The 22,381-nt window shown below is 39.6% G+C and overlaps 1 protein-coding gene across 1 annotated transcript in view; it reads left to right on the top strand.

Annotated features, from left to right (window-relative positions):
• The window catches only part of Ckap2l (cytoskeleton associated protein 2L), a 30,663-nt gene extending 8,321 nt beyond the window's left edge, over positions 1-22,342 (top strand). Inside the window, exons 4-9 of the mRNA XM_004844528.4 lie at positions 1,172-2,403; positions 5,779-5,986; positions 14,502-14,657; positions 17,860-17,923; positions 19,258-19,447; positions 20,978-22,342. Coding sequence (XP_004844585.1) covers positions 1,172-2,403; positions 5,779-5,986; positions 14,502-14,657; positions 17,860-17,923; positions 19,258-19,447; positions 20,978-21,203 — 2,076 coding nt within the window. The 3' untranslated portion in view covers positions 21,204-22,342. The remainder of the gene's footprint in view (positions 1-1,171; positions 2,404-5,778; positions 5,987-14,501; positions 14,658-17,859; positions 17,924-19,257; positions 19,448-20,977) is intronic.
• The last annotated feature ends 39 nt before the right edge of the window (positions 22,343-22,381 follow it).

Raw genomic sequence — 22,381 nt, 5'->3', positions numbered from 1 at the left:
GGGCTGCCAGGAGAGGGAAAGGGGGACCAATTACTAACAAATACCAGATTTCTTCCTGGGACAATGATAATGTTCTGCCACTGACTAGCAGTAATTATTATACAACTTTGTGAATATGCAAAAACCCACTGATTTGTATTCTTAATAATGGTGAGTTTTATGATATATGAATTATATCTCAGGTTTTTTTTTCTTTTGATACTGGGGTTCAAACTCAGGACCTTGCACTTGCCAGGCAGGTGCAGCACCACTGAGCTACATCTGCAGCCCTCTCAATATTTTTAATGTGTAAGTACTACAAAAAAATAGGCCAAATCTGGAAGCTTTCTTACCAACATCCCCACTTCTTCAGTAAGCTATGATGTGGAGATCTGAGCTACATATAAGTGTCGGCGTGGAGAAGTAACCTAGACACAGCTCCATGGTCTACCATCCACCTCTCTACCTTCCGCTTCCAACCCTCCCTATCCCACCCTCAGTAGCACCTCATGCACTGATACTTTTGTCCAAATGGGCATGTGGTTACAGATTTCCTTTTTATTTTCCTCACCAAGTTTACTTCTTTACAACATTATCAAATCAAAAATACAAAGTGGTAACTCTAACATTTCCATATCTTCCCTTGGAGACATATTCTTAAATATGCCAAATTCTCCTAAGTAATTTCTTTCACCTCAGAAGCTCTGGAATCCATGGTGGCTTGCTCCTGAATTTATGATATCATTTCTAAATTCCCTGCCCTAGGTTTCAAAGTTTCCAATGACCTGCTTCTCCCTTATCTAAAATTAAATCACATGGGCCGGGGATTTAGCTCAGTGGTTCCACCGCCTGCCCTACAAACACAAGGACCCGAGTTCGATCCCCGGTACCAAAAAAAAATAAAAAATTAAATTAAATCACATAACTAAAACACTTATTAATCATGAAAAATCTAACCTTAAAATCTTGTCCTGATTGACTTCATAAAGATGACTTTCTGCTGAGATGCTAGATTTTTCCTGCAATATGACACAGTGTATCTCAGGCCTCCCAGTATCTCCCACCAATTTACTATTTCATGGGTGATCTCCAGGGACAAGATAGGTTTTGGCTTTTTTAGCCCATAATACAGCTTTTTTTTTTTTCTTGACTGGTACTGTGAGCTTTTTTTTTTTCTTTTTTGTCCTTTCAGACCATTAAACCCAAAAACGATGTTTTCAACTACGATGTTTTGTCTGTCAAAGCTACAAGGCCCATTAGCATTAAACTCCAGTCCAGACCAGCTAATATAACAGGATCCCAGAAGCCAAAGTTGGAGGCACCAAAACTTGTGGGCAAAAGTCTGACTTCAAGAGGTTTTTCTTCTAACCCAAAATGTAAACCTTCCAACAAGAGTCACCAGCAACATGAAGCTGGATCATCTGCTAAAAGAGAACTGTCAAGAAAATCCATGAGGCTGCCTATTGCACAGAAACCAAAAACTACAAAGCAGCAGCTAACAGGCCAAGCAAATGCAAAATGTACAGACTCTGTGGATAATAACTATGTTGAAAACAAATCTTTGGATAGCGTTTTTAAAGAGCTGAGCAAAGAGAACTTGCCTCAAACTTTATCAGAACCAGAGAAGAAGCCAGATCCTGCATTATGTACCACAAGTAAGGCAAAGACTAACTCTTATAATCAAACTAAGAGCAATTTGACTCCTAAACAAGTCTCGGGCAAAAGTTTGGTGAATGGTGCTGTTCTGAAAGATAGGGTTAATAATAAACAATTTGTTAGAAAAACACAAATAAGGACTGTACCGGCACAATTACAGCAACTCTCTAAAGGAACAGACCTTGCAAGACCAGAAAAACCCCCAAGGACAGTCCCCTCTCACTTTATTCAGACCTTTAGTAGAACTCAAACATCAAAAAAACCAGTGGACAAGAGTATAAAGGATGTAAAGGTTGATAGGGGTAAATATGAACAACCAAAAGAAACTAAGGTACAATTATATACTGTTACCGAAGAGAAAGTAAAACATGCCAAACCCAAGACATACCTCAGTTTGCTGCAGGGAGGACCTAACAGCAAACATCCAAACATCAAGCAAGATCAGAAGTCCATGCAGCCTTGTTTTAGGCCCCAGATATGTGTACTGCAAAAATCAAAATCCGTAAACCAGAGGCCTAATTTGATAGCTGGCAACTTTAACTCAGTCATTCCAAGCACTCCTAGCATAACAGCAAATAGAACCAACAGCTTTCAACAGAGAGCACAGACTTTGGACCCCAAGTTGAAAAAGACTGTTCCGCAGAAGCATTTCCTGAGCAAGACAGCTCCCAAAACTCAAGCTAGTGTCACAACTAGAAATGGGAGAGGAGTCCCAAATGCTACCCAAACTAATCCAAATATTAAAATGACAACAGCAGAGGATCGAAGGTACATTGTTTTAATCCCAAGGTTTTACAACTTAAAATAATTGGGCAAATTGACTATCAAGAATCCTTGGTTAGAGGGCCGGGGATTTAGCTCAGTGGTCCCGCTGCCTGCCTTGCAAGCGCACGGACCCAAGTTCAATCCCTGGTACCAAAAAAAAAGAATCCTTGGTTAGGAAACAGGTCATAAATAGTAGCTCCTAAGTAATTCTTAGCCACTGCCTGAAAAATATTTGAAACAACTATAACAAATATTAAGACTGGACAGCTAGGTGATACATACATGTGTTATAAATCATTCTCTAGCTTTCTATATGCTTAAAATTGTTTTTTAAAAGAAATTGAAATACAGAGAACGTATGAGTAAGAAATTGGGCTGTTGATGTAGTATACTCAAGAAGTACTGAAGAGCAGTAGAACAGGACAGGTTAGGAGTCAGGATGTGAGTGCACAGAGGTAGGAACTAGGAAGATGGTTGTCCCTTGCCAAGCAGACCAGTGATTGGGTCCAGTAAAGTTATCAGGGAAGGAGAAACAGGAAACAGACTCCATGAGTCGGAGTGAGCCAAGTTTTGGAAAGTAAGCTAAAGCAGAAAGGAGCAATTACTAGTGTTGAGATGATGAAAATCAGGATATCAGGTTGCTGGGGCTTATTATTAATACTCAGGAAGTTTGAAAGGATTTTGACACATGAGCCAAAGGATTTTGTATGCTTTCTACCCAAGACTAGACATAGTTTCACAATGTAGGTAAACCTCCCAAGAGAATCACCTAGGCATACCTGACTGCGGTAGAAAGGAAGGAGATTCCTGTCAAGGGGGAAGGAACATATAGATTTTATGGAGACCTGGAAGGTGTGGGTGTGGGTGAATTGAGGGCAGGATTTTATATCCAAAGTTAGCCTTGAACACTGCTATCGAGCTCTTTGCCCTCTTGCAGAAACAGAAATTAGTTTAATTCAATGATGTGATTAAGAGGGTAGGGCCAGGATGGCCAATTTAGACAGAGGTTCAGGCAAAGTACTTTCAACAGGGACATCTGAACTGAAACCTAAGACTGATGACAAGAACAACCCTTCCATGCAGAAAGAAAAGTGAGTGGAGAGACCCTGAGATGGTGAGCGAGGAAGTGACTTTCCAGTCTAGGTCAGACAACAGAGTGGTCATCAGACAGTGTGGCATGCTGAACATATTTGATACAAAAGGGAGAGAGTCTGTGGAAATCATTGACGCCCCAGGTGTTCCATCGTGCTTCCAGTATGTCAGGTGTTAGGTGGAGTAGGGAAAACACAGTCAGTCTCTGCCCTTCTGGAGATTGCGGTTTGGTGTGTATATGGAGAATATTAGAAAAATAAAATGATATTGAGGTCCTAGGAGTAAGTTGAGTTTAGAAAAGGAAGGTTCTCTCTTCATGTATGACTCAAAGGAAGAATGAGATAGGAAGATTACCAGGAACTGGAAGAAACACATGTCAGATGTCCCAACTTCTATCATTAAGTAGTTGGAGTAAAGGGGTGAGTGAGGAACAATCAGGACTGAAATAAGCCCTGAATGAATTGTTCTCAAAAGTCAAAGGGAAAGAACCAAAAGAGCTAATGGCATTCATGTACTAAAAATTACTTACCAGCATTCTGGAAAAAAGCAAAACTATAAGGACAAAAGCAGACAAGTGATTTCTAGGAGCTGGGGTTAGAGACAGGGTTGACTACCAGTTAGCATGAGGGAATTTTTTAGGGTTTTAGGACAGGTTCACATCTTGATTATAGTTATGGTTACATGACTTGGTGCACTTATATACACAGAATCACAGACTTACCAATGGTGAATCTTACCACGTGTGTTGACTAGCCATGTGTGCCAAGCACAATGTTAGGCGCTGGACATCTATTTCTGTTTTCATAGAGCTTATGTTCTAGTGGAGGAGACAGAAGATCAACACGTGATTACATTAGACAGGAAAATGATAGATAATTAGTTTTCAAGAAAATGTCATTTGAGCAGATGACTGATGGAAGTCCCTGAATGAGCGTGAGTTAAGAAACTGAAATGATGCCAGAGCTCCTGAAGATACTGAGTGAGAGGGAGAGTGGGGTGGCATGAAGTTGGAGACTATGCAGGAGCCAGATTAGACTGTGCTTTTCACCATAGAGAACATTTTGAATTTCACTCCAGGAGTCTTGGGAACTCCTCAGCAGTGACACAGTCTGCTTTACATTTTATAGGTCAGTTACTATGCAGTAAATTTGATAAGGTTAGAGTGGAAGCCAGGAGATGACTAGGAGGCTGCTGCAGCTTTTCCAGCAAAGGTGACAAGGGTGTGGGTTAGCATGGTGGTAGTGTAGACAGAAGCAACACTGGACCTTTCAGTGATGTGTAGGCATGAGAGAAAGAAAGGAAAAGCTCAAAGACAGCTCCTAGGCTTAGGCCCTAGAAACTAGGTAGACTGGGATACTATGTATTTTTCAAAGTAAACTGGAAACAGATTTGGACATGAAAATGAAGAACTTTGTTTGGGATAATATTAAATTTAAGACATCTATGAGACATCAAAACATAGCAACTAAGCAGTAGGTTTTACAAAGTTTGAGGCTCCAGGAAGAAATCTAGGTTTTCGTATACACTTCCAAATCATTAATACATAGTTACAATTTAAAAAAACTAGGCGGCCTATATCTAAACATTGGTCCACAAGTCTTGGTGCCTCTGCTCCCAAAATGTAGACTAGTGCCTGCTGAGAAACAAAAGTGGAGAATATGAATAGTGGAAGACAGCAAAGATTAGGACTTTACACGACCAGCTACTTAAAAGAAGAGCCCTGAAATTATTGATCTAGTTTCTGAAAGGAAAGCAGTTGTGTGTAGTCAGGAGAGGGCTAAGGAACTGAGTGAAGTTGATCACTTTGAGCACAGAGACCCAATGAGGGCAGATGCTGTTTGGCTGGGTGTGGGTTGAATGACAGGTAACAAGTTTGTAGTGGGAGAAATGGAGCACCAGAGGGAGTGGGTCTGGGAAAAATAATGAGGAATGATCATGAAACTAGGGTATTTGAAGACTAAAGTGCTGGCTACTATCTTGTTATCTATAACCCTAGTTATCCTAAAACATCTGCCTCTAGGGGTTTTTGTTGTTTTTGTTTTAGAGACAGGGTCTTACTGTGTTGTTCAGGCTAGTACTGAACTCACTATGTAGCTCTGGCTGGCCTCAAACACATGGCAATCCTCCTACCTCAGCCTTTGAAATTGTTCTTTAATCTCTTGACTTTTTCTATAATTGAAGGTTTAGTTATAACTGATCATTGCATATCATATACTTTAGAAGCTAGACCATGTATAAAGAAAAAAACTAAAGCCATTCTCCCCCCTCCCTTTAATTGCATAACAGGAAACAGCTAGAAGAATGGAAGAAATCTAAGGGGAAAATCTATAAACGGCCTCCTATGGAACTTAAAACCACAAAAAAAGTAATAGAGGAAATGAATATTTCATTCTGGAAGAGCATTGAAGAAGAAGAGGAAGAAAAGAAAGCACAGTTGGAACTGTCCAATAAGATTAACAGCACTCTGACAGGGTGTCTGCAGCTCATTGAAGAGGTAAGTGAGGAAGATGAGCTCCAAGAGTTTTGGCCCAGCCGGACACTGTAGCATATGGGTGTAATCCCAGTACTCCCGGGAGGCTGAGGCAGGAGGATCGTAAATTCAGGCCAAGACTAGGCAAATTAGTGACTTAGTATCTCAAAATTTTGAGAACCCCCTTGGTTCAATCCCTAGTACCACTAGTTGCGATTATTTTATTTCACACTTTCACATACATTATTTGGTTTTGTGTTTTCCTAGTCTCAGTGTTATGCTGACTTTGTCAAATAAGTATTTTCCCTTTTTTTGAAGGTCTGTTAAGAACTTCCCATAAAATCATCTGGACTGTGCTTCTTTGTATATATCTTTTTAATTTTTTCTGTGGCCATTGATCTATAAGTTTTCTTATTTCTTTTTTTTTTGGTTTTGTTTTTTGTTTTTTGGGTTTTTTTCCGGTACTGGGGATCGAACCCAAGTCCTTGGGCTTGTGAGGCAGGCAGCAGAACCACTGAGCTAAATCCCCAGCCCAGTTTTCTTATTTCTTGAGCCAACTATAGTAAATTCTGTACTTGTCAAATATTTTTCAGTAATCTCTTCAAAAGGGTGACTTAGGTTTTATTGATAAGTTTTTCTTGTGCATTAATGTCTGCACTTCTCACTGGCTAGTGTGAATTTTTGCTTTAGTGATAATAGAAATTAAAACTAAAGTGATAGTATGAATTTACAGGAAAAAGCATTGATCGGAAAGTACAAGAAAAGATAGAGAAAGGACTACAGCTTGAGTAGTAGCTGGAGCATAGACAGTCTGATGCAAAGATCGGATTGGCCCACCCACAAAATGCAGGAGACTAGTATTAAGGATTATCAGCCCTGGTTTTGTAGCTCTGGAAGAATCATGGTTTGAGGAGTGGTTCCATTCCTGTTGTCACCGGAGGTTATGACTGTCCTGGATTCTTGGTATCCTGAACAAAGAACTGAGCAGGCCACACAAGTATAAGTGAAATCATAGATTATTAAAATAGTCAGGATATGCTCCTAAGGGTTGGAGTGAGCCATTGAAAAAAGCTCACGTCCCCAAAGAAGCCAGGTGTCAGAGTCTATATTAGTGGTGGCGAACCTATGGCAGGTATGCCACAGCAGGCTCTTTGTATCATTGAAAGTTCTAAAAGATTTGCCATCAATCGTTTATATGTATGTTTATAGGGAGGGAGTAGCTCTTCGAACTGGCATGGCAATTCACTCCAATCAGGGACAAGTCTCTTCTTTTCTGATGGAAGGGGAAGTGTTTGTCGCTATAAGAACCTTTTAGGAAATGTCATAGTGCTCAGAGCCCACAGCAGGGATGAGTGTGGGGGGGGGGGATTCAAACCACAGTGTAAAGGAGATTATAATTTATTATAATTGAGTTGGGGTCACTTGCGGTTGTTGAGAACTGAAACAAGTAGCACATGTGTCCTCAGGCATGGCTTAATTGTTAAAGGTGGGCACATTGATTTCTAAAGAGCTTCTCTTGGGTTCCCCCCCGAAGCCTAAGTGCATGCACCTTGTCTTTCACAGCTGTGGTCCAGCTGTCAGAACTGGGCACTCTGGTTTTTGGAAAACCAGCTTCCTTTTTCCTCTGGCCTTCAGACCCCCTTCTTTCAGAAATTTCTCCTCTCTGCCTCCTGCCTCACTATGAAATGATTGTCTTCTTGACAGTTTGTCTTACTTTGTGTCTATTTTTTCTGGGACCCAGGTGACCACCAGTTCAGGACAATGGCTAGAGACTTTTAGGTGTCATTCTAAGGGGGAAGGATCTGGAACTGGACTCTGTAAAAGCTGGTAATTGAATGTCCCTGTGAATCTTGAAAATTACTGTAGTTTCTCCTATCTTGGTGTCTTCCATCTTGAAGGGGGATGAGATAGGCTACATAAGTTTAGGGCTAATAAACTGTTCTGTTGGCTATATCCAAAGTTTTAAAGTAATAAAGGATACAAAAATGATGGTCGATCTTGGTTCTCCTTTTAGTTACCTAGTGAGCATTTGTAGACTCAAGGGAAGAGTCATATATTTTAGCAATAAATGCTTTTAAGTCCCTGTCTGCCTCAGAAGAAAACACAGTTTTTAATGAGTAACAGGTGAAGGGTCCAAGACTTCACCCTGCAGGGTCCTTCGTCCCTATAGTGCTCTCTGACTCCATCACACCTATTAGGTTTAAGTTCTTTTTCTAGCTTTTGTTGAAAACTTAGATGATTTAAGTCAGTCTTTCTTATTTTCTCACAAATATGTTTAATACTATAAATTTGCCTCTTTAATTCTCTTTTGTTTATATCCCTCAGATTTGACTAATATACTTTTATCAGTCAGGGTCAAGTCACAAAAACATCTCAATAAAAATACAATGTTGAGATTCACTACTCGTGTATTCCCTCAAAACGGACTTTTAAGAGGAAGATTTGTGCGCAAGTAGTTTATTAGGAAGAGATTTCCAAGGAAAACTGGGAAGGAAGTGAGGTTGTGAGACCAGGAAGGGATGGAGGCCAACAGGGTGTGGTGTCAAGCTAGTCCCTGGAGGGTGACCATGGCACGCTCCCATGGAGACGCTCTGGAGACCGTGTAAGCCACACCTCTCAGTCATCCCAAGCATAGGTAAAGGAGCTGCAGCATTAATACCTTAATGGTTATTTATTAATAGTTTTGCCAGGGATTTAGCTCAGTGGCATGACACCTGCCTTGTAAGCACAAGGTCCTGAGTTCAATCCCTGGTACCAAAAAAAAAAAAGTTAACAGTTTCCTTGGGGAGACAAAAATTTCCAGGCACCACTGACATTGGACACATAGACAAAGGCAAGATGCTGGCTGCTAGAAATGAGAGCACACTGTGAATCTGGGTGCACAAAATGGTAAAGGGACCAGAGGGAACATGGGTACTACACAGTGATATACATATGTGACATACAGGGCTAACAGCAAAAAGAAAACTAAGGTAACAGTGGCAGTAACTGCAGGAGCAGCTAATACCATGGGGCCTAGGAAAACAGAACTAGAGAGCGAATGGGAAGAACCACACCAAATGCTTTTCCTATTCTCTCCCTCGGCAGTCAACATAAAATATTTCTGTGTTTCCCCACAAACCAAGCAATCAGCCAATTCTATAGCAGACACTAGCTGGGTACTGTCTAATTCAATTCAGTTCTAACACTGTCTACCTAAAGATAGTATCAGATCCCACAGGTTGAGAACTTTGTCCCAAAAAACTATCCCTTTCCCGCTTCTGATGTCCACTGTAAGCCCCAGTTGCTTTACCTGTGAAAAACCACTATGAATCAGGGTTTTTACCCCTTCCTCTAGTTTGACTAATTTGCTCACAGAACTGAAGGAAACATTTTACTTATATTTTCCAACATGTTATAAAGGACATTACAAAGGATACAGATGAAGACACGGATAGGACAAGGCGTACAGGAAGGGGCACAGAGCTTGTCTACCTTCTCTGTGCATACCACCCTCCAGGAATCTTCATGTGTTCTGCTACCCAGAAGCTCTCTGAACCCTGACCTTTTGAAGTTTTAGGGAGGCTTCATTACATAGGCACAATTGATCAAATCATCTCCATTGGTGGTCAGCTTAACCTTCAGTCCTTCCCGAGATGGAAGCAGGGGCACTGAAAGTCTCATCCCTCTAATCCTATCTTGGACTTTCCAGTGGCCAGCTGCCATCTTGACATCTACCTAGCATCAGTCATTCAACTTATTAAAATACAAAAGAGATCTTGGAGATCTTGGAATTTTAAGAGTTGCACGCATGGAAATGGAGAACCAGATACATACTTTATAATGTCACACTAGAAAGGATGAACCCTGGTGGACATGGGACTCCAGCTTTAGAGAACATACTACCCAGCAGCTGCTGGGACCTCAGGCATGGGAAGGGTCTTCCGGGTCTGGGCTCAGAGCTTGAGGAAAAGCTGCTACCCAGTTGATGCTCCTGTCTCTGAAGGAACACAGTGAGGTGGGATCTGTGACTGCCAGAAAATAGGGGAGCTTGAAACCGGCCTCTGGCGCCAGGGTGAGGAACCCTTGCTGGGTGGTGAAAGCAAATGGGAAGAAGAATGGTCTCTCCTCCCTTCTCCATCTCTGCTGTCTCCCCCTAGTGCCCACTACTGGCACTGCCCAGTGGAAGCTGCTGTCAAGCAGAAAGTCCTTAATGAGTTCCAGCTCCAACATCACAAAGCAGAGGGTGAACGGTGGTCTGGAGCTAAGAGAACAGCTTAATAACAGATACATGTTTTCATTGTTCATTTCTAAATGGTTAGAAGGTTCCGTTTTAAGTTCTAATTTAAGCCAAAAGTCTCAGAAAAATAATTGAATTTCCAGATTTGTAGATTTTTTTTCTTGCTATCTTTATGTTAATTTCCACTTATACCATATCATGGTTGATAACTGTGGCCTGTATTTATTCTGCTTGATGGAATTTATTGAAATTTTCCTTGTGGTCTTAATGTCCAGTCACTCTTAGTATTCCAAAGGTATTTGAAAAGGATATATATTCTATTTGTTTACTAAATTTGTTGCTTTCTGAAAGAAATACGCTGAAGTTTAGGTTTAGTCATCTATAATTTCTCTTTGTAGTTCTGTCAATTTTAGCTTTCTAGTTTTCAAAGCTGTTAGGTGCTTAAAGATTCACGACTGGCTTTGATTTCTTTTTTGTCTGATATTAATCTTGCAATCTGTAAGAATTTGGCAAAATTTTTTTCACTCCTTTATTTTAAACTTTCCTGAGTGTGTTTATTTTAGGAATATCCTGTATGAATGTTTACAGCTGAATTTTTTTGACCAGCTCTGAAACTCTCTGCTTGTAAAAAGCAAATTTAGGAGGCCCCTCAGTGAAAAAAATGTCCGCCTGAGGAGACCCACAAGTTCTGTGGGGGGACCGCAACCTGCCCGGAGGAAGGCGGCCGCTGAGCCTGCCCGTATGCACCCTGAGGGAATTTTCGCTGGAGGCTGGACCTGCAAGAAGAGGCTGAAGATGACCCCCCAACAACAGCGCATGGCCGCGATAGGGACCAGCAAGGAGCTGAGCGACCTGCTGAACTGCAGTGCGATGTTTTCCCCACCTGTTAATAGTGGGAAAACCAGACCAATGACACTGGGAAGCAGTCGGTTCAGTGGATCAGAACTTAGAAGATGATGAAACACTTTCCACCCTTCTTTATGAAGCCAGAATTAACCTGATTATGTAAACCAGACAAACAGTAAACAATAAAGGAAGGACAAAGGAAAAGAAAACTATGGACCAATTTACCTCATGAACACATTGCAGAAATCCTCAAAAAAAATAGCAAATTAAATTCCACTGTTCATAAAAGGAAAATCATAATCAAAACAAACTACAGCTAACATCATACTTGATGGTGAAGGAATGAAAGTTTTCTTCCATGAACAAGAACAAAGCAAGAATGTCTACTCTTAACCTCTCTCCAGTTCAGTATTTTACTAGAAAATCCTGGTCAGCATTAATATGGCAAGAAAAGGAAATAAAAAAGGAGGAGATTGGGAAAGAAGAAATAAAACTGTTTCCATTGACAGACAACATGATTGTCCCAAAGAATCTTCAAAAACCTAGAGTTTAGCAAGGTCACAGGATATAAGATACGCACACACACCCCCATCCCCATCCCAGTCTTAATTCTCCGTACATTTGGCCCTCCATTTCTTCAGGTCCATTGTCTGCAGATTCAACCAACCATGGATTAAAAGTATGTGGAAAGAAATTGTGGCTGAACTAAGCATGTGTCTGAACCAAGCCCTTTGTTGTCATATTCCCTAAGGAATATAATATAACAATTATTTTTATAGCATTTACATTGTCTTAGGTATCATAACTAATATGGAGATATTTTAAAATATACAAGAGGATGTGAATAGCTTGTATACAAATACTGTGCCATTTTTAAAGGAACTTGAGTATCTGTGAATATTGGTATTTGTTGAGTCTCCTGGAACCACTCTTGTGGATACTGAAAAACCACTGTCTAGCAATGTGCAATAGGAACATGGAATAATAAGTACTATTTACAGTAGTTCCAAAGGAACAGATACTTAGGTATAAATACAACATACATGTACACCTGATCTGTATGCTGCAATCTAAAGGGTACTGAAGGAAATCAAAACAGACCTGAATGTAGAAGTATACTATGTTCATATAAAAACTGTCAGTCCTTCCCAATTTGATTTATAGATTTAATACAGTTCCAATAAAAATTCTAGCAGTACATTTTAAGGGCACAGGGAATCTGACATCAAAATTTAGATGGAAATGTAAAGAAATTAGAATATTTAAAAATTTTGGAAAAGAATAAAATAAAAGGATTATACTTTGTGATTTTATATGTGTAACTTACAGGAAGTACTGCACTGTGAAGGGATACAGATGTCCTCTCCCCTGCCCTCCCCTCTTTTGACTCCTTTCTGTATTTTGGGGGATAGGGCCGAGTACTAAGCCAACAAAACATGGTTGTCAGTCAAGCATGTCATTTCTAGAGAATCATATGTAGATGTATTCTCATCCAGAAAAGAAAATAAAAATGATTTGGAAAAAAAAAAAAGCAAATTTAGCCCATACATATATATGTATTGTTTTTACTCATATGTTTATATTTAACCTATTTTATATTTCAATATCTATGAATTCTCTTTTGTTTATTCCCCTCATTTCTATTTTTCATATAGTTTTATTTCATAAAGGTAATAATAAATTGAAATAACAAAATAAAATGGTAGGTGTAAGTTCAAACATAGTTTGCAAGTTTTTATATTATACTCTTGCAACTTTGTTTCAAGTCTGTTGTATGAACTCTAAAGTTTATTAGTAACTATGGTTTTTGAACAGTAAATTTGCTGCATCTTTAGTGCTTGTGAAAGTGTCATTCATTTGCCTTCATGTTGTAATCACAATCAGGCTGGGGAAATTTTCTAACTTCAAATTGTTTTCCTTGGGAAATTTGAAGTTACTGCTCTACTTTCTTTCTTGCATCCACTGTTAATTTATTAAAGCCACATGTCAACCTGAGTCTCATTCTTCTAATGGTAATCCCTTTTTTTCCTTCTCTCAGAGCTTTAAAGATTTTCTTTTTATCCTTGGTTTGCTGAATACTAATATTCATTTTTCATTCATCCTGCTTGACTTTCCAGAGGACTATTAAAGTTCTATTAACTAAACAATTATTTCTTTGTTCATTTCTTAAATTTTCCTTCTGCAGCTGCTTTGGTCTATGCTCAGCTTTGTTCACTTAAGACTTCCTTCTAGAAATTCTCTTAGGTAGATGTTGGAATTACTGAACAATGGGTGTGTCCTTCAGAACTCTAAATTTTTATTTTATACAGCTCATGAATTCATTCTTTAATACTGTCCATGTGATTATTGTGCCTTTCTATGAGTCTTTTTTTTTTTTTTTTTTTGGCACCGGGGATCGAACTTGGGCCCTTGCACTTGCGCAGCAGGCGGCAAAACCACTGAGCTAAATCCCCGGCCCTCTATGAGCCTTTTAAAACAGCTCATTCGAGTTTAATGGTGGCAGTATTCTCTTATCACTCTAAAGATATTGACTGTAGTACTCTAAAATTTTATTCCTCTTTGCTCCCTCAACTTTTTGCTCCAGTGTTCATTCTTGTTTATTGAGTTTTATGCCTCCCCAAATATTGGTGATTCTTAATCATGAGTTTACCTTGGTGTCCCCCACATTTCTAGAGGAGCAAGAGGTGCTGCCCTCCTGAGTGAACCAATACCTTGGCTTTGGTGGTGGTAGCTCCCCCTTCCTCCTGGTACATATCACTGCCATGACAGAAGCCATTTCAAAGTTCCTGTGTGGGAAATCAACCCTTTCATATCCACCTACAGTGAATCCCCCATACACCCACATGAACACCCCTGACCTTTGCATACCTATACAATCCTTCATTCTGCTGTTAAGAGTCACGCAGAAATTCTGGCCGCTATTCACTGTTCCTATTTATAAATATATAGTATTGTGAATGTTACATATGAACTGTTGATAACTCTAGGGTTTGGTTTGTTGCTTTTGCAGCTTGAACTCAGGGCCTCACACATTGTTAGGTAAGTGCTCTACCACTGAGCTACATCCTCAGCCCTGTTTTTGCTTTTTCACTCCATAAAAATGTAAAACATATTCCTTACCTTCTGCTATGATAAATATTTTTCTCTTTGTTTGGTCTCATGTAACTCTTAAAATCTCATGAACAGTGTCAAAAGTCATTAAAACATGGGCCGGGGACTTAGCTCAGTGGCACCACGCCTGCCTTGCAAGGGCAAGGTCCTGAGTTCAGTCCCCAGTACCAAAAACATCATTGAAACATACAATTAAAATGAGTACATTTTGTTATATGTACATTATTCCTCAATAAAGTTGAAATTTTTAAAAAGCTCAGATGATCAGACCAATGTCTGCATGTCTTCTGTAATAAATATTAGGAAATGTGAAAGTAATGGTGAAATGGTACTAATTGTCTCTGGGTATTTTCTTTTTCCAAGGGTGTACTTTCTAATGAAATATTTACCATTTTGTCCAACATTCCTGAGGCTGAAAAATTTGCTAAATTCTGGATTTGCAAAGCAAAGCTGTTGGCAAGAAAAGGCACCTTTGATGTTATTGGGCTATACGAAGAGGCCATTAAAAATGGAGCAAAAGTGAGTGTCTGTCTTGGGTGGCTGACTTCTTAAAATTCTCTTTTGTAGGATTTCACTCTTGTTTGTAATATGATAATTGTATAATCCAGTGTTAAACTTTTAATTCACTTCATAAAGTTATACACAGAATATGAAATAGAATATACCTTTTGTGAACATATTCAAATATTTCATAGGAAGCAATATGACATGTAAACCAGTAGAATCAGTTTTCTTGTCAAGTGACTATGCCCCATTTAACACTAATTGTAGAAATATGCAGTTATGGAAAGTAAATGCACAGACAATTATAACATCAATATCCAATACTTATAAAGAACCTAAAAATATATTAACCTCAATACTGGAATAGCCATATATCAATAAAGCAGAGATATTGCATAAAATAATTATTTAACTCTAAAACCTAGGGGGGAAAGCATTGTGTAATTTTTTAACAAGAACTGCATCAAATAATTTTATAACTTTTAAATGTCATTTTCCATTTCATACTACTAATCTACAGTACCTGTTTCTGTGATTTTTCTCAGAGTATTACATGCACAGCATTTCAACAGTCAAATAATCAGTAAGGTTCATTCAATAAAATCTCTGCCTCCTTCCCCTCCCATTTTCTACTTCCCAGAGCACACTGATTATTTTAATACTTTTACCTCCACAGTTCCAGAAAACATGCTCACATTGCTGGTTTCTGTTTATTGTTTTTGTTGGGTTTTTTTGGTACTGGGGATCGAACTCGGTCCTTAGCTTGCGAGGCAGGTGGTGGAACCACTGAGCTAAATCCCCGGCCCTCACATTGCTGGTTTTTGATGTATCAGTTTTAGTCATAATTTGCAGAATTCTGGTTATTCAGGATGAGGTTTTAACCCCCTTTCACACTCACCTGCACAAATCTCCAACACATGCACACACACCTACCTGACATCCTCTTGGACCTTTGCCATCCTTCATGCTCCATTAGAGTCATGTGGAAATTCTGGTCACTTTATTTAGTGTTCACGTTATTATGAATATGTAAGAAACATATGAATATGTTGAACCATATAGTATATTCTGTGGTTACTACCTTTCAAACACAAGTTCTACTTTTCCTGTAATTAATTATTGTCTTATTTTGCCTTTGCAGTTACTTTCCATACCCTTTTCTAAGTTTCTAAGTACTTTTAAAAGGTCAGATTATCTGTTGATTTTTTTTCTTTGAGACCTTTCCAGTTTATTCCCGACTGGACCAATTTCTCTTTATTCCTATCTCCACCAACTATCATTATGGGATCTCTTCACCAGCACCCAAAGGTGCCCTTACCTTCTTCTTGTGTTGGGTGCATCTCTTGCTTCCTAGAGCCCATAGCAACTTCTCTTCTTCCTACATTGCCTGCTTCTTCTCCAGCACTTTACTTTACTTTATCCCTCCCTCCCTCTCTCTTTCATCATTTTTATTATTTTTTTTCTCTATTATTCATTAAAGGCTTTATTCAGATGCTAGTATGCTGGGACTGTTTGCATGTAAGAGGTGGATTTGAAATGGCATACAATATTAAAAGCCCTGGACATATGGATGGGGCTTTACCATAGAGGGATCTGGTATCAGTGATTTAGTAAAGAACCCTCAATATCAGTATTTTTAGATCTGTCCTCTTAAAGTTAACTTCTCTAGAGAAACCTCTTCCAGTCTCCTTCCTGGAAGTTAGAAACCAGGCTACCAGTGGTGTGAAGGAGAAGAGATGTAGGAGTCTCAAGCCTCAGCCTGGAAACTTTCACTTATCCCTTTTCAGTAGATGCCCATCCCGATCTTGCACGATGTCTCCCAGGGACTCGGAGAATATATCCCAAGGTGTGGGGTGCAGTTAGCAGGCTGCATGGAGTTCCAGGTGCAAGGTGGATTTGATGGTCTGATTCTTTTAGAACACATGCTCCGAATCCTCCCGATTTGCACCCCACCTGCCACTCCTGTACCTTTCAGCAGCCCTGTGGGATTAATAAGGTCCTTCCTCAGCCACAGTGCCAGCTCAGGATCCTGAGTGCTTAAGTTGGTCACGTTGGTTACTTCTCTTCCTTGTGTGTCCCAACTTCAAAATCACATAGCTATTTATTCTCTCCTATTCTTTGTAGTTATTGCCTCTTTTTAATCCCCTTATTATCAGCTCAGTAGAGTTTCAAGAGAAATTAACATATATGCAAGCCACCATCTCTAACCAAAAGCCTATATACTTGACTATGTTATATAATTCAGATTCTTGCCCTGTATTCTGTACATTTCTTCCAACTACCTTAAGCATAAAGCATAATTTACATTTTAGATTTTTGTAAAACTCTATAGAAAACTTTGCTTTTTAGGTCTTATTGTCGGTATATATCTATTATTAATTTGATACAGAATCCTATGTCAATTAGACAAATATCCAACTATAATGTCTGTATGAAAAGGTACAATTCACTTCATGATGTTCTGCTTTGTCGTATGGTTTCTATACTTGGAAAATATGACACATTTTTTTTTTGGTACTGGGGCTCGAACTCAGGACCTTGCACTTGCAAGGCAGGCAACAGAACCACTGAGCTAAATGCCTGGCCCTATACTTGGAAAATATGAAAGCTGTCTCAGATCATTTTATCTGAAAATTACTTTTCCATAAAGTTCTTTTCTAAGGTATATTGTTTTACAAAGGAAAAGCTGAGAAAAATTGCGTAAAATGCTAACAGATTGTATTCGGATGATGAGAGTATTAGTGATTTTCTTTGTTAAGTTTAACCCATTGTTCTATTTTTCTGAAATGAGCTATATGACTTTTATGATGAAAACAAGAATTAAACTTAATTAAGACAACACTAAAAATATGTGATATGTTTGCTATATGGTACTTCACTCTTTGAACAAGAATCTTTATGTGGGATAGCATCTTCAATAGTATGATGTAAGTTAACAGGAAAATAGAATTTGATTTAGAGAAATTTTGTTATGACAACTTTAAACACATCTTTTGCTGAAATCAACACCAACATTTAACCAACATTTTATCTGTTCCTTCATTTTTCTCATGAAATTATATAACCTTTTAAATGTTGTTTATAGAGAGACAAGAGATTTTCAAAGGAAACATTTTTTATTCCTGGAAGTTTATTTGCTGTTATACAAAGTCCCTTGGCTCTTTTTTTCCCCATAAATGCTTTTAATAGTACTCCTTTATTTTCTTCTTCCCTCCAGCCAATACAAGAGTTGCGAGAAGTTGTTCTTAATATTTTACAAGATCAAAACAGAACTACAGAAGGTACTGTTGTTTTTGTAATCTCCCAGTATTCCTCTCACTTCTTGGTTTTTGTGGCCCGACTTTTTCAGCCATTGCCATCAGCTAATTTATTTCTATTGTTACAAGTATATATGTGTCCAACACTGAACAAAGGTTTTTTTCTACCACAGCAACTCACAGTGTCCTGCTTTCCTGGAGTTTAGTAGAAGAAGACAAATGACTTTATCAAAAGAGACTCAGGCAAAAGGGAGAGATGCCTTGTTTAAGTTCTGTGTTTAATCATAATAAACCCACCAGCACTCATCTAAATTCATGTTATCTCTTTAACTAGCCATCTCAAGAGTCTCTTTTTGACCATTACTGTCCCTGGTTGGAACATTTGGAAGACTTTCCTATGAGAGCTAGTATACCAAACACAGTGAGAGGCATATTACCATTTGTGACACTTGTTATATGAACAGAAAGAAAAACAAGCTATCTTGAAAAAATAAAATGGATACTTCTTATAAGGTGACAAAACTGTTTCCTTTAAGAATATATGTAACTAATAAACAAGTACTGTGAAATTATAGCTAGCCCACTACTTTTGGAAATAAAGTCGTAGAAGCTAGGGATTTAGTTCAGTGGCACCATGCCTGCCTCACAAGTGCAAGGTCCTGAATTTGATCCCAAGTACCAGAAAGAAAAAAGAAATAAAGTTGTAGAATAGATAAACTCACTAGTAGACACTGGAAGTAATACTGCAGTTCAGATATTTGGCATTGTATTTATAATACATGGCACACTCTTCAAAGGGAAGGAAAGAGGAAATAGGAATCCATCCCTTTGCTGCCTATCAGCCCAACCAATACTCTTAGGGTCTCAGCCTGTCTTAGTCTAGCTTACTTCCTTTCATCTTGGTTATTATTGTGGTTGAACTATCATCAAATTTAAACTAATGCAGGGTATTTTTTACTTACTGTCTAATAACCACCTGGTCATCCCTGGATAGAGAGGGGATTGGGTCAAGTAAGTCAAGAAAATCAATCCGTGGTATGGTGTAAGGGTAGAAGGCCAGTGATCAGTCCATACGAGAGCTCTGAGACGTGTGCTGTGAGAGATGTGCTCACTGTTGAAAGGGTATCCAGGCCCAGGGGCCATATGCTTAGCAGGGTCACCTGATGTCAGTGGACACTTGTAGGGCTTAGCAGGAAAAACTAGTTATAAGTGCCACTTTGAATCATTCACTCTTTATTTAATATATGGAGTTCATGAGAATCACTAGGAAATCACTGTATGCATCATGTTTTCATTTTATTGATCTTTAAGTGTTAAATTGCTAAATCTTATTTTCCTTCCTTTCCTTACATACACAGGAACCACTTCTGACTCTTTAGTTGCTGTAACCAATATCACATCAATGGAAGAGCTGGCCAAGAACATGGAATCTGGAGAGCCCTGTCTTCCTCCAGAAGAGAGGGACCAGGTTCCAGAAACACCCCAAATAACCAAGGCAGGACAGGATAATCATCCTGGTATCAAATTACAGATCTCTTCAATCCCTAGGTAAGCAGACTCTAAAGTAGGCTTTGTGTTCCCAGACCGAATCCCAGTTCCCTTCTCAGTCCCTCCTGCACTGATCCAGAGTAACAGCAGTTCATAGATTCCTCTGCTTCCTAAGAGGTCCAGGCAGCCCAATTCATCTTTGGCACCCAGGAAGGAGTCGAGAGTGAAGGGAGGTTAAAACCACGATAGGAGGGGTGAGTCTGTTCTCTGCATACACACATCCCCCTCTGCCACCCCTGCTGGGATGTGACCTGTGGTGAGGAAGAGCCCACTAGAGCCAGGAGGGCTGTTGGAATGCATTCACCCTCTTCCCTCCTGGATTCTGTCCTACCTCTTCCCTCCCATTTGTTCTGCACTTGGAGGTCCCTCTTGCCTCTCCTGCTTGGCTGGCACAGACGGGTGAGGGGGATGGCCAGCACCAGGTCCCAAGCAAAGGCCACCTCTGGAGCTATGGGGTAGAGGGAGCAGTGAGGAGCCCTGTAAGAACAGGGAGGCAGTTGTACTGGTCAGAGACAGCTCAGAAGCACTCTGCTTTTTAAATACATATATATTTAAGGCAAAACCTGTCATCATTTTATAGAGCTATGTCAGAGTATCAGTGTTATTTTCAAAAAAGTAAGTGTAGAATCACCCTTCTCAACTCTTGATCCTGAAGGAGCCCCAGTTGTGTGTTTTAGTTGCCTAGAAAACAGCTGGATCCAGTCCAGTCCTGTGCCCCTCTCCTGGATACATCACTGCCCCATGGCTGATAGTTCATGGATGAAAAGAAGCAATGGATCCACCTCTCGTTGCCTCTAGAATGTATTAAGACAGCTTTCAATAGACTTGCCCGCTAGTGTTGTCTGGTGGTTTTGTGAATTGTAGATCAGAGTCATTACATGGGAGGGTCTCATCCTGTCCTCCAGGCTGCTGCCCATCGGAATGCATTTACAGGGAAGGTGCCCAATTTGTGATTTGGTTCACCATCTTAAAAGCTATCTTTTGAATAATTTTCTGTCAGAGCTGAAAAGAATCTTATAAGTCATTAGTCCAACCAAATTTGGTGGTAGGCCCAATTTCTTTAAGACTTGTTAACACTTATAAGTTTATGGAATAAACAAACACCAGCTGCAAAGCAGTTGACTTCAAATAAAAACCACACTTCACACTTCATTGATGCTTTCTGTATGCCTAGGCCATCCAGAAGCAGGTGACCACTGCAAATGTAGTCTAGAAGTTAGGGTAAAGCCATCATAGGACGACAGCTACTCTAGACATATTTCTTGTATTGACTTACACAGAAATGTCTGTCATGTTTTATTATGGAGTAAGAAAGAACAACAAGTAGAATCTTTCGAAAGTTACAAAGGTTTTAAATGCATCTCTTAGTTGGGCATGGTGGCACATACCTGTAATGCCAGCACTTGGAAGGCTGAGATAGGAGGATTGCCATGAGTTTAAGGCCAGCCTGAACTGCATAAGGGGACCTTGTCTCAAAAAAAAAGAAAACACAAAAGTAAATAAATAAATGCATCTCTTCCTGTCTCTCAGAAAAAATGGAATGCCAGAAGTGCAAGACATGAAGCTTATCACTCCCGTGCGGCGTTCAATAAGAATCAACCAAGCCATGTCCCATTACCCGGAAATGCTGCAGGAGCACGATTTGGTAGTGGCTTCTCTTGACGAGCTATTAGAAGTGGAAGAAACAGAGTACTTTGTGTTCCGTAAAAACGAGGCCTTGCCTATAACATTAGGGTTTGAAACCCTTGAACCATAATTTCTTAATGCTTTTTTTCTTAAAAGTCTCTCAAAGGGCCAGGGATTTAGCTCAGTGGTTCTGCCGCCTGCCTTGCAAGTGCAAGGTCCTGAGTTCAATCCCTGGTACCAAAAAGAAAGTCTTTCAGGGTCTCCATAAGACTTCTTGTCCAGATGACCTGAAAAACTCGTAACAGCAAGGCATCATGAATGCAGACTATGGGCTTTTGGGGTTTTGGAAGTAATTCACTGGATTTACTCTCAAATTTTATATCCCCGTAGGAAAGTCTTCAGTTTATGTGTTAAGACTATAGTTTGAGCACCGGGGATTTAGCTCTGTGGTTTCACTGTCTGCGGCGCAAGCGCCAAGGACCCAAGTTCAGTCCCTAGTACCAAAAAAAAAAAGACTGTAGTTTGCTACAGTTTTACAGCATACATAAATTTCAAAGTATTGTATAGAATTTTCCCCACCACTGTGGAAGCAATTTGCACTTTACTGAAATACTTTAATCTCGCTGTAGTTATTTTCCATATCTGAAGGTTGACACTGCAACAGGATGGACTTCCCTTTCGGCATCCACCTTAGCAGAAAGAGCCAGTTCTTACACGTGGAAGAGCAGAAGTTTGAAACTAGCATGCCAGGCTGGAAGGTCAAACCGCCCAAGTTACAGATGAGCTTCTGCTAGCTGTGCCTTCACTCAGTGATCACAATTGACATGTGTGGGTGATCCCTGACTCCTGTCACAGCACCCCTGCTCATAAGGGTGATGCCTGTCCTTTCTGGGCCATGTCTCCTTGAACAAAACACAGCCCTAGATTGGGGTGGTCATCTAGTTTTTTATACCCAAACCTAATTTTGCATTTATTATGCAGAAATGCTCAACTTAAAACAAAAGGGGATAAGTGAGAAGGGTGGGGAGGGAGCAGTTGCTTCTTCACCTCTGTTCTTGACAGGGGACAGCTGCCTGAGAAGGCAGTGTGAGCCCCAGGGACTATGACACATGGCTTTTTCTAGCCCCTGGCAAAACTGCACTTGGAAAGGTAAAATCAGAGTCATGATGTAAATATAATGTATAGAAAAGCCTAGGCAATACATTTCAAATTTTAGCTTAATATTTAAGTATTATCTTAAAAAAAAATAAATTGTTGTTTATCCTTGCTTATCTGTTTATCTTATTTATTATAGAAAGCAGTAATGGG

This window comes from Heterocephalus glaber, unplaced genomic scaffold (assembly GCF_053883595.1).
Source record: "Heterocephalus glaber isolate CG9 unplaced genomic scaffold, H.glaber_assembly_v1.0 deba00000470, whole genome shotgun sequence".
Taxonomy (NCBI): domain Eukaryota; kingdom Metazoa; phylum Chordata; class Mammalia; order Rodentia; family Bathyergidae; genus Heterocephalus; species Heterocephalus glaber.
Note: the sequence above shows the minus strand (reverse complement) of the source record. Positions and strands in the feature narration are given on the sequence as shown.